Raw genomic sequence first — 11,755 nt, forward strand, 5'->3', positions numbered from 1 at the left:
GGTTTCGAACTCCTGACCTCGAGCATTCCGCCCACCTCAGCCTCCCAGAGTGCTAGGATTACAGGCGTGAGCCACCACGCCCGGCCTTTTTTGTTGTGATTACTCTTTGTTCCAGATACATCACCGAAGGCTTGAACACCTGAGCTCAAGCCATCATCCCGCCTCAGCCTCCCAGGTAACTTGGACTATGGGTGCCATGCCACTATACCCAGCACCAAGAGTTTATCATGTCTCCTTCATGTGATTAGGAGCCACCAGAGGTGAGAGACAGAATCGTCCTTTCTCTGATAGTCCCTTGGATTCCAAGATAGGGTTCTGCCAACTAAGGGAATGGAACCTGGGGGCAAGGCAGGCACCATTGGCACGGATCGTTGACACTTGCGAGTGCATCGCAGACCCTATGGAGGATGGATGCACACAGAATGTAATAATAAGTAACGGCAGCTGCCATTTCTTGAGCACTTGCTAAGTGCTGGGCATTATGCTAGTTCTTTATTTACATTATTTAATCCTCACAACAAACTTCAAAGGGAGGTATTATTATTGGCAAATGAGAAAACCAATGCTCAGAGATATGGAGGCAGGATGCAACCCACATCTGTCTGACTCCAAAAGGAGCACATAAATAGCAGAATTCAATTTATATTTTAAAAATATGATAATTCCTCACTCCCTGAAGGTCCATCCTACCCTTGACTTTTCTTTTCCTAGAAAATGAAATTCAGGAAGAGGAAATCCAGGGCAGGTTGTACCTCATACATAAGCACACACACATTTTCTCACACACAAACGCACACAGATCACTTATGCCTGACACCACCACCCTGGATTTCCTAGCCAGGGTGAGGGCTATGAGGGGTGGGGGGTCATGTTTCCCAGGACTTTAGTCCTTGTCCCCTTCCCTGGTGCTAAATAAAAGTGAATAAATACTAAATAAATACAACTGGGGCCTGGGCCCACGCTGCTTTCCCCCTCCCACCTGTGACCTGCAGGGCAGAGGGGGCAGTTTAGATAGGACACTGTCTCTCAGCCCTTCCATCCACCGACCCATCACTGCCTCCCAGGGCAGAAAGCCGGGGCAGGGCCAGCCTGCGCATTTGGGCAGAGAGGAGGGACAGGCATCATGCCCACAACCCCTCCCCACTGTGTCTTAGCACGAGGCAGCTGCAGAAGCTCCCTCTTTCTCCCAGCTAAGTCCAAGGCCCCGGTGCCCAGACAGGGCAGCCGGGATGGTGAGGTTATTTCCTGCCTGCCCAGGGGCGCCGCCGGAGGATCTCCAGAATCTGTGCCCTTCGGTGCAGCCAGTCCTGGGGAGTGGAGCGCGGTGTTGAAGGGGCTGGCCGGGGCACGAAGAAGCTGTACCGTAGCCGTGCATTCTGGGGGTTGCCGGCCACCAGGACTTGAAGCGTCAAAGGCTGGGCTAGCGGCCCATGGCCTGATAGTGTCTCGGAGGCTGCAGTGGCCCCACTGTAGCGCAAGCTGACTGCCCCAGGCAGGACCACGTCTGTGGCGGAGGGCATCAGCGTGTATTCACCATTGAGGGCATAGGAATCATCTGGAAGCTTCAGGGCCAGGTAGATGCTCCGGGGGCCAGGGGGCCCCTGCTGCCGGATAAGAATGTGGGTGGCCCCCGCAGGGATAGTGACCACATTGTTGTATCCATACCTGTGTGGAACGAGTAGACAGGGAGCTCAGCGTCTCTTGAATCCCCTCAGCTCTCTGAGCTGCGTTTGTCTGTATGTGTGCGTACGTGTGTGCAGAGGGCTGTCTCCCCAAACCTACGTGAGCTGTTCAGTTTAGATCAGAGCTACATGCAAACGAGCCCTCCTCTCTTTTATCGCTGAACATTTACACCTGCTTCCCCCTTGCTGAGGTGCCCTTCTAAGCCCCACCCGCATGGTACCTGCCCAATCCCTGCTCTCCCTCCAAGACTCAGCACAGAGGTCACCCCTGAGGAAGTCTCCCCTGATGCCCATAAAGGCACGCACAGCAAGCGGGGTGGGTCCCTGGTGAACGCGTGGGACACGGCACCGTAACTGCCTACTCATCTATCCCCCCACTAGACTGTAAGCTCTTCGAGTGTGGAAGCAATGCCGAGTTCATCTGTATCCCCAGAACCCAGCATAATGTCCAGGAAGGTAGAAGGAGGAAATAAGTGGTGAAATAACCTGAATTTTTTGAAGGTGCCTGACTGCTTGCTGCAGCTAGAGCCATCCCCACCACACACCATGCACTTGTCAAACTTCTTTTTGGAGCCAATGACGCGGTCACAGCCAGCATGGATGCAGCGGCCCTGGACACAGACTGAGGAGCTGTCTGGGGAACAGGGGGTCCCATCCACCACCTGCGGAGAAGAGAAAGAACAATGTCATGCATTCTTCCTAAGTCAAGAGGGCTTGGTAAGTAAGGCAAGACTCATGTCCCGGCCAGGAGCGGCAGCTCACACCTATAATCCTAGCATTCTGGGAGGCCGAGGCAGGCGAATTACTCAAGGTCAGGAGTTCACAACCAGCCTGAGCAAGAGCGAGACCCTGTCTCTACTATAAATAGAAAGAAATTAATTGGCCAGCTAATATATATAGAAAAAATTAGCCGGGCATGGTGGTGCATGCCTGTAGTCCCAGCTACTTGGGAGGCTGAGGCAGGAGGATTGCTTAAGCCCAGGAGTTTGAGGTTGCTCTGAGCTACGCTGACGCCACGGCACTCACTCTAGCCTGGGCAACAAAGCAAGACTCTGTCTCAAAAAAAAAAGACTCATGTCCTACTAGAGAGGGATGTCAGGAAAGCTGGGTGAGGTAGGGGATGCAGAGATGGTGTGCAGAGTGAGCACTGGCCACCACATGGGATGATAATCATAATGACAATAATAATTATAAAAGCCACCATTTTCAGAGCACCGACTTTGAATTAGGCAGTGTGCTGAGTGCTTTATAAATATGAACATAAATCTCACAACCACTGTTTGAGGTTTCTAGGGATGGAACACTAAGGTTAGATAGATTAAGGAACTTGCCCGAAAGGATACACAGATGACAAGCAGAAGAGCAGAGATGGGAACTGCAGGTCTGGGTCCTGACACCAAGCCCTAAACCTGATGATACTGTCCCTGGATGGACACTAGAGGGCAGCCAACCTGTAAGAATTCTCTTTGGGTTAAGGGCAAAGGGAGCAAAATGATGCCAGAGCTTGTTTTCCTTTCTTTAGCCTTCAACCCACTACCCTATCACACAGAGGAAGTGTGGGGACGTCAGTCACCCCCAAGAGGTCTGTCCTTTGAGGGACTGGCTGTCCCCATGGACCAAATGAGGCCACCACTGTAATGTGACAGAGGAGCACATGGAAAGGGTGGGCCAAGGACTTGCCCCAAAGGCCACGAATTTTTCACCAAATGCAGCACTTGAAGATTGGAGAAAGAGGAAAAAAAAAATGGGTGCAAATGGGCCAGGCTAGAGCAGCCTACTGCCACTTATCCAGAATCTGGGGCTTGCTTACCTAATACCCATGGACAGATAAGTTTGAGTAGCCCCCTGGGTTGGCCTGGCTTGGAGTGGAAATAACAGGAATGGTGCTATTTGGGAGGATCTTTGCCATCAGAAAGCAGAGGGACTACTGGGGAGCGTGTGAACATGGATAGGTGTCCTGGCCCTCACCCGTGGCTCCAGCACGTAGTAGTAGCCCAGTGCCCGGGCTTGGCAGGTGAGTTTGCACTGGTCCCGGGGGGCCACACCTGTGTAGCGAGGGACCCAGTCCATGGGCCCTGGGAAGCTCTTGAAGAGGTCAGTGCGGTGGTTGTAGGCAGCACACTGCTCCTCACGGAAGGTCAGTGCTGTAGGGGTAAAATGGACAGTCAGAGTCCCTCTCTCCTCACATTGCCCACAACCCCCCCCCATTTAGCCCCCTCAGAACTCTAGAATGCACGGAGCTGTTCTCCCCTACAGATTGCCAGGGACAGTCCCCAAAGGGTAGGGTCACTTCCCCCAACAGCTGGGGCAATCAACGCCTTCTTGGTCCTGCATCCAAGGGATAGTCCTTTCTGCTCTACCATCTCTTCCCAAGGGCTCCCCTCCTTCCCCTCACCTGAGCCAGTTGGGCAGCCCTCAGTGTTGCAGGAGCGGAAGCGGGTGCGGCGGCCCTCACAGTACTTGCCACCATTTCGGGGGACGGGCCTCGTACAGTCCCGGGAGGAGAATTGGACACCACCCCCACAGGTCCGAGAGCAGTCGCCCCATGGTCCCCAGGGACCCCAGCCACCAGCCTGTGGAATCTGCAGAGGCACAGAACGGAAGAGTGGGATGAGCACACTCTCCGCAGGGCTTGGCACCAGTCCCCGCGCCTCGGGCCTTTTCCCCCACGTCTGCCCTGAGATCTCACATTGAAGTCTTGGAGCTGGTCCACGTGGAGGCAGCGGCCACCCATGCAGGCCTGTGTGGGCCCACAGGGGGTGCCATCGGCCCAGGGTGAGTGCTTGGTCTGGCACATGGCATGGCCATTGAGGTGGCCAGAGCACCAGAGGGCAGCACAGGGCGGCGGCAGCTGCGGACAATGGTGTGAGTCGGGCCCAAAGGTCAGCTGGCACTGGCGGTCAGCATCATAGTCCTTGCCAGGGAAAGTCGCAGGCAGATGCAGGGGAGCCTCTGGCTTGTCTAAGAGACAGTGCCCTGGAAAGGAGGTTGGGGCACAAAGTCAGCAAGGGACTGAGGAGGGCATTCCGGATTGCCAGCTGAAAGCTTAGGCTCCCTGGGGCCTGATGGATCCTAGAAAATCCTAGGGCTCTAAGAGGCTTTAAATAGCAGCTACAATTTATTGGATGCTTATTATGTGATGAGCATTGGCTAAATGCTTGACCAGCACATCTCAATCATGGCAAACATCTATCAGGTGGTTACCACATTATACATATCTGATATATCAGCTACAAACACAGTGAGCTCAAGTAACTTACAGTCACACATCTCTGTACACTTAAAGAACAGAATGAGGATTGGAACCCAAAGCACCAAGTGCTCTTGACTATTCTAGCCAACTACAGCATGCTGGAGTCTGCTTCTCATCAACATCTCTGCGCAGTGGAAGTCATCCTGCTGTTCTTGGTCACCTCATCAAGTGACAGCCAGCCCATTCCAGTGGTGGACAGTTCTGGTCCTTAGAAGGTCAGCTCTATTGAGCTAACATTTGACTCCCCTAGCTATGCTATTATATTTATTCTGAGAGGAAATGGGGACCACCCAGGGACAGCAGCATTGCTCACTCCATCCCACACTGCAGGGGAAGCACACCTGAGGAGGTGAACTGGCCCACGTGGAATGCAGTGGAAGTGAGAGTACACTGGGGGCAGGGAGTGAGTCCCACACAGGGAAAGGTGAGTCCCATCTGCTTACCATAGCCATTGTCCAGGAAGTCAGTGATGAAGCGGGCACTGCAGGGGGACCAGGGCTCCTCAGGATCCACGTGAGCCATTACAGGGGCCATGACGTGGCGGGAGGTGCTCCCGGGCCCATTCAAACTGACACATGGCTTGGAGTTGTCATGGAGCATGTTGAAGACATGGCCTGTGAGAGCAGAGGCCCTGCTAGAGTCCAGTGGTCCCATCCCTGTTGCCCTCAGGGGGCTTCCTCATAAACCTGGTTGCAGCTGTGGATGGTCCAGATCCATTCTCCCTCCCACCCTGCCCCCAACCCCTTAATAGTGCTCTGGGGCTCCCCAATATGTAGCCCCCATTGCTTTGTCCCTTCTCCTCCCAAAATACACTCAGGATCCCTTCCCTCACTGACTCCCCCTCCAAACACATACACACACACACACACACAAGTTCACAAGTTTCCACACACTCATATTTAACAGGAGAATCTAATTTTTTTTTTTTGTCTATACCCAGAGCAGAGAATGATAATGGTCCTGTAGGTAAGCCTAGGGAGGAGGAAGAAACACCTTGGGGCCCCCCATTAACACCCCGGTGACCTCACTATTCCCTCCCCTCATCCCTGATCCCTCTGTCATCCTCCCCAGGTACCCTGTACCCCCACCCCCACCTACCCAGTTCATGAGCAGCAGTGAATGCCGACTGGAGCCCATCATCCTCCACAACGGCACAGCTTCGGGCCGGGTCACACACGGTGCCCACATCAGCCATACCCAGAGTGTCACAGGTGGAGACCCCACACAGGTCCTATGGAGAGGGATCATAGAAGATGCACAGGGAGCCAAGACACCTGGGTCCATTGGGATGAGATCCAGATTGGGGGGGGGGCTAGGCACTGAGTACCCAGCACTGGCAGGGCCCAGATGGCCATGCAAGGCAATGTGGCTAGGGCCAGGCACCAGGTCACACAGCTGCAGGGGCACCATTTACATCACAATCTATGTAGTGGTGCTTCTTGGAATCGTGCAGCACATGGCCTGTGGTGTTGACTGGGGACTCACCTGACGGGTAAACAGAATAGCTGTGTCAAAGTGGTCAGGGTCCGAGTCCTCAGGGGTGTTCAGGCCCCGCTGCCAGGCACAGAAGCTGCGCAGAGTCTGGGCAGCACTGGGCCCCACTTGGGGCCCCTCCTCGCCTGACCCCAGGATCACTAGCCGAGTCACCACCAAGCTGACAGGGTTGCGGATGCTTGGGTGCTTGAAGGCCTTGGCTGCTGCCGCCATAACTGTCAGCAGGTAGCGCTTTAGCCCTGCTCCATGAAATGCTGCCATCTTGTCATCTGCCACCACCAGGGTCTCCACGAATCTGCTCAGTGAAGCAAAGCGCTGGAGAGAAAAAGGGAGAGGAGGATCCTGAAATAGCCTCTCAGAACTCTGGGTCACTTCTCCCCTCCCCCACTTCCTGGGTCTGGAACTCAGCAGAGTCAGCTGGGCCCCACATACCCCACGGGATTCCTCCCTCCAACCCTGAATCCCAGGGCTTCTGTGGTGACTCAGGAATCAGCGCTGGTTCCGAGAACGGGGGGAGAAGCGGACTCCAGGTGTCAGGGCTGCCTGGGCCCCAGAGGCGAAAGAAGCCAGGACTGCCTTTGGGGAAGGGCTTTGGGGTTCCCCAGGCCTGCGTGCGGCTGGGGCCTGTGGGAGTAAGGCCGGAGGGCTGGGCTGCTACGTGTCTGCTCTGTGTGGTTGGAGGAACGATTCAGTCAGCAGCTAGGGCCAGGGCCAGAGCTCAGCGTGGCGGGTGTGGAGGGAGCGTCTGGTCTGGATTAAAGCTCAAGAGGGAGGGGGGTGGAAGGAAGGGGAGAAGGGGGGAGACCAGGAGTGGGAGGGAGGAAAGGATGGAGCCTCAGGCAGCCATGCAGTCAGTCCACAGTGTGGGAAAGGGATTGACCAGAAGGAGGTATGACATGCCTTTCCTCCCTTGCCCACCCCTGCCCTAGTTTGCAGTTTGCCATAGCAATTGTAAAGGCAGCATCAGGAGCCAGAGGCCAATCCTTTGGGCCTGAGACCTCACTCCTTTAGCTGAGGGTGGGAGTGAAAATCAAACTTGTGGCAGAGAAAAGAGCCAAGGCAAAAGGGGCTGTTAGGAGAGTTTTATTGCTGGGGACTGTGCCAGTAGAGGATGCCATGGCCAGGCAGGGGCAGAGTGGGAACAGGGAGCAGTCATTCCCAGCCGAAAGTCTCTGACCCACCTCTGAGAACCCTCGGTGCGGATCAGTGGATCAGCGGTCTGGCTAGGAGCAGGGAGAGACCAGAGCTTTCCCAAGAAAGCAGGCTAGTGGGGAGAGGAAAGGCAGGCAGACGGGAGGGAAGCAGAATGGCCAGAAGTGGAAGTGGGTGGAGAGAGGGTGAATAGGGGTCAGTAGGGCAGACATGGCGGGAGGACGCTGCAGGACACAGACTCCAGGGCTGCCTACCTTGGCTCTTCGGGGACTGGGGCTGGGGCTCCCAGGAGGAGCCTTGACGTTGCACATGGGACCCTGGCCGCTGGCAGGACTCTTCCGGCGTAGGATGTGAGCCCCAGGTCCCCCAGCAGAGTTAGGGGTGCCCCCCTCCAGGGGCTGGAGGTGGAGTTCGGCCCCTCGATACTGCAACACCCCTAACAGGGCTCCCCCGTCCCAGTGCAGAGACGCCACCGACTCCGGATCTCCATTGATGGTGCCGGTCAGGTAGGTGCCCGGCTCTGCCCCATCCAGCAGTTCGGGCGCCTGGCCCAGGTACTGCACTGTCAGCCCCTCCACCTGCACGCCGGGGTCCTGCTCCAACTCTAGTAACAGAGTCTCCCCAAAGGCCGGCAAGCGGTACAACAGCCTGGCAGGGGTGCCTGAGCCAGGCAGGACGCTGCTGTTAAGCTTCTCTGGAAACACGATCTCCTCCTCCCGGGGGAGGGGGCTGGCTGGCCAGGCTGAGGGCAGGAGGGAGGACAGCAGCAGCAGGAGCAGTTGAACCAGCCTGGAGAGGGGCACAGTGGGGAGCAGCAGGCGGGGTTGGACTCCCCACAGCCAGCGCCCCGCCAAGCCCCTCCCGCGATGCAAGCCTGTCCGGGACATGGCACTGGTGCTGCAGCTGGAAGGGGCTGAGGCCATCTGGGGCACCAAGTCCTCCACACCCTAGCTTTGGAAAGTTCCTCTCTGTAGCCTGGGGGCTCGGACTCCTGCCAAGGTCAGAGGCAGAGTTTTCAGAGGGGCTGGGGACCTTCAGAGGAGATGGAAAAAACTTAACCCTTGGGAGAGGTGCCCAAGGGTCTGGCTTCTCCAAACTCTCCTCCTGCGCCTTCCTTTCCTGGATCTTTGTCTCTGTCTGTATCTTCCGCAGCTTCTCTGCCTCTCCCTCTGTACAACTCTGTCTTGGCTGCTTCTGTGCCTGTCCTGTCTCTGCCTTCTTCCACTGAGCCTTTGTCTCTGTCTCTTCCTTCCTCTGTCTCTCTTGTGTCTATGTGTCTGTGGGTCTCCCTGTGGGTTCTCCCCAGCCTCTCTCAGTGCCAGCTCTTTTAAGCAAGCATCCCGAGCCTCTGCGATTGGCTGCTCTCTAAGCCACTCAGCCAGAGCTCTGTCGGTAGGACTCAGATGGGTGTATCATTGCTTCCTAAAATCCTAGTTTTTGTTTTCCTTTTAAAAAAAAAGTGGGACTTGCCCAGGGGAGGGGAATCTCTAGCAGCCGGATGGATTATAGGCACTGGGCCAGCGATGACATAGCCTTTTCCCAAACCCCACAATCAGCCCTAAGCGCTCTTTCCCTTTTTGGTGGGACAAAGCCCCAGGAGAGGCAGAGAGTCAGGGAAAGGGCCTGGCTAACACGCACAGACAGGATCATGGTCCTAGGAGAATTCCTGCTCTTACAGTCTACGCTGGCATGGCCTCCCCCTTCTCAAGGCTCCCTCATGCTGCCCTTTGGCCCTAAAGTCTGGTTTCCAGGACTGAGGGGATTGAGTGAGCTCCCTGGGGAAAGAGGTGGGGAACAGATAAGGAAACATCAAGAGGGAAAAAGAAAAAAAGAAGGTAGATGGAGCCTCAGGATGGAACTAGGCTGGAGAGAACAGAGTAGGCAGAGAGATGGGGGAAGCAAAGAGGCAATGATCAGAAGTTTACTGCCCAAAGGTAGGATGATTCTGCTTAGAATGAACATATGAAGGAGGCAGATGACAAGGCAGGAGGGGTTAATGACTTTTCCTTTTACAGAAGGAGGGCCCAGGGTGGCACCTCCTCTTCTCCCAGGTCCCTTCTCTCCCTCAGGCTCCCCTTTCCTGAGTTACCACTACCCACCCCCTCCAAACCCCTGGAACAGCCATTCCACCTCCATTTCCCCCCAGGGTTCCCCCTCCCCGCTTCCTGACTCCCCATTTCTCTGGAACAGCTCCCAGTAGCTTCCCCCAGGCTCTTGGCCCTCTTCCTACCCACTTCCAATTACCCTAAACCCTCCCCCAGCCTCAAGTCAGCCAGTCCCTACCTAGCACAGGCAAGACTTTCTCTCTCAGGAGCCCAGATTTACTAAGTGTGGATCTGGGGGGAATCCCCACCTGGCTCCCTTCTCTGGCCCCACTTTGCCCTGAGAACACAATGGTTCCTGGAATATCTAGTAATCTTATTTCTCATTCTCTGTGGGGCAGGGCGAGGATGGATGCAACATTGTGCACATAGGGAAATTAGGGTACTGGGAGAAACAGGAACCCAGAACCTGGGGTGGGGAGAATGGTGGGGGAGGAAGAGGTAGTATTAGGGAAAGGAAGGAAATGATTCTTTTGGTTCTGGATTGGCGGGAACTCAGAAAAGAGGGCTTGTGGGTGGACTCTCAAGGCAAGGAAGTAAAAGGTTCAGAAGTGGGGGCAATTTCTGCTACCCCATCCCATGGCCACTCCCAGGAAATCCCCAGGAAGGAGAGTACAGTCAGCAGTCTCTTCCCTTTCCTTGAGGTGGACCACCTCCTCCTGCCCCCATTCCCCTATTCACTCTCTGCTTTGTCACCTCCTGTCCCCAACATCACATCCTCCACCTGAATACTTCCTCTCCCACTCCCTTCCTGCTCAGGGCACTAATACCTGTTCTGGTGCCCATCACTTCCTGTATTACCCACCCCCTTATGACTGCCTGACCCACCTCTTGACCCCCCAACATACCCTAAGTGGAGGGGGCTGGGGCTGGAGGAGTTAGACAAGGGATAGGAGACCAGCAGGGGCAGGGGCAAGAGGAGCTATCGCCAGAGGACTCTAATGCCCCTTTCCACTCCCCCATCTGAGATGAGGACAAAGGGGGTGACTAAGCAGTGAAAGACAAAGGGCCTTAGAGTGGCAGCAGCAGTGTGTGTGGGGGTGTTGGCATCAGGGAGAAGGCACAAAAGCTGCAGTGTCCTAGGCAGCTCCCCAGGAGCCCCCACCCTAGTCCCAGTTCAAGCTGCCCCCAGGGCCAAGCAGCCCAGAGTCTATCCTGACTTCTCCTGGGCTGGATCAAGGCAAATAAATGCAGTCCCTGCCATCCCTCACCACCATTACATTTGCCGTGTTTCAACTATAGGAGAGAAGGTCCAGGGAAAGAATGGAGAATGAGTGTAGGGGGACCAAACCTCTGGCCTGGCTCTGTGGGGGTTGCCTTGTCTACCTCAAATCCTGGTCAGTTCCCACAGCCAGGGATCTGGCCCCACCCTTTGGTACAGTTCCCATTAGGTCCATTCCCAGGCTAGAAGTCTGGCTTTCTCTTTCTCTGCAGCTAAGAATTCCCTGTCTCTGCCACTCCCGTGGTCTGTCTGCTCAGCCTTGCTGCACTGCTGGTGGGCCGTGTCCCAGGGCCCCTGTCTAGGGGAGATCTGGGGAAGGCCTCTTTCCAGTCTCAGGGTGGGAGAGTTGTACAAACTCTAAGGGTGGGTGGCCCAGCTGGAACTGTGCTTGAAGGCAGGAGAGAACAGGAACTAGCCTCCAAAGCTAGAAAACTCTGTCCATACAGAATTGGGATCAGACGCCCGGTGCTACATTTCCATGCTGTTGGCCACTATGAGGGCTGTGTCAGGGTCAGAAAGACATGAGGGGAAAGAGACTGACGCAGGACGGAAGTGGGATGTGAGACATCTCCAAGGGCACTTCCTGGGTCTGTGATTCTGTAGGTCCAGGAAGCCTGACGGATATCAGGGTCTCCCACAGAGGGCCTCCCCTCCCCCACCTGGGAGGAGATAGCTCCTACACAATCCGGGGCAACCCCCTCAGCACCACCAATGCTGGTGGCCTTGGCTTCCTACTCTTTTTTGTTTTGGTTTGGCGGGAACTCTCAGACCCGCCCAGCCCCACATGGGCCCCTTTTCACTATCCCAATTCTGGACATCTGGAAATTAGCTGGCTTTCCCGGCTCTGAAT

The 11,755-nt window shown here is 55.5% G+C and overlaps 1 protein-coding gene across 1 annotated transcript; it reads right to left on the reverse strand.

Annotated features, from left to right (window-relative positions):
• Nucleotides 1-1,121: 1,121 nt before the first annotated feature.
• Nucleotides 1,122-8,945, reverse strand: ADAMTS4 (ADAM metallopeptidase with thrombospondin type 1 motif 4). The gene is made up of 9 exons (XM_012768572.3): nt 7,836-8,945; nt 6,421-6,744; nt 6,034-6,166; nt 5,379-5,549; nt 4,372-4,658; nt 4,078-4,264; nt 3,651-3,826; nt 2,169-2,344; nt 1,122-1,665 (listed from the first exon to the last, which is right to left on the reverse strand). Exons 1-9 carry the CDS (start codon nt 8,502-8,504, stop codon nt 1,239-1,241), a joined length of 2,550 nt encoding a protein of 849 aa, XP_012624026.1. The 5' UTR covers nt 8,505-8,945; the 3' UTR covers nt 1,122-1,238.
• Between the last annotated feature and the right edge of the window lie 2,810 nt (nt 8,946-11,755).

Source organism: Microcebus murinus, chromosome 2 (assembly GCF_040939455.1).
Source record: "Microcebus murinus isolate Inina chromosome 2, M.murinus_Inina_mat1.0, whole genome shotgun sequence".
NCBI classification, from domain to species: domain Eukaryota; kingdom Metazoa; phylum Chordata; class Mammalia; order Primates; family Cheirogaleidae; genus Microcebus; species Microcebus murinus.

Excerpts from the sequence above, each read along its gene's own strand:
- ADAMTS4 (XM_012768572.3), bottom strand. The coding sequence starts at position 8,504 with ATGGCCTCAGCCCCTTCCAGCTGCAGCACCAGTGCCATGTCCCGGACA. Across the intron at positions 6,167-6,420 it reads CTATTCTGTTTACCCGTCAG|GACCTGTGTGGGGTCTCCAC; the intron begins GTGAGTCCCCAG and ends CCCTCTCCATAG. Across the intron at positions 4,265-4,371 it reads ACCAGCTCCAAGACTTCAAT|ATTCCACAGGCTGGTGGCTG; the intron begins GTGAGATCTCAG and ends GTGCCTCTGCAG.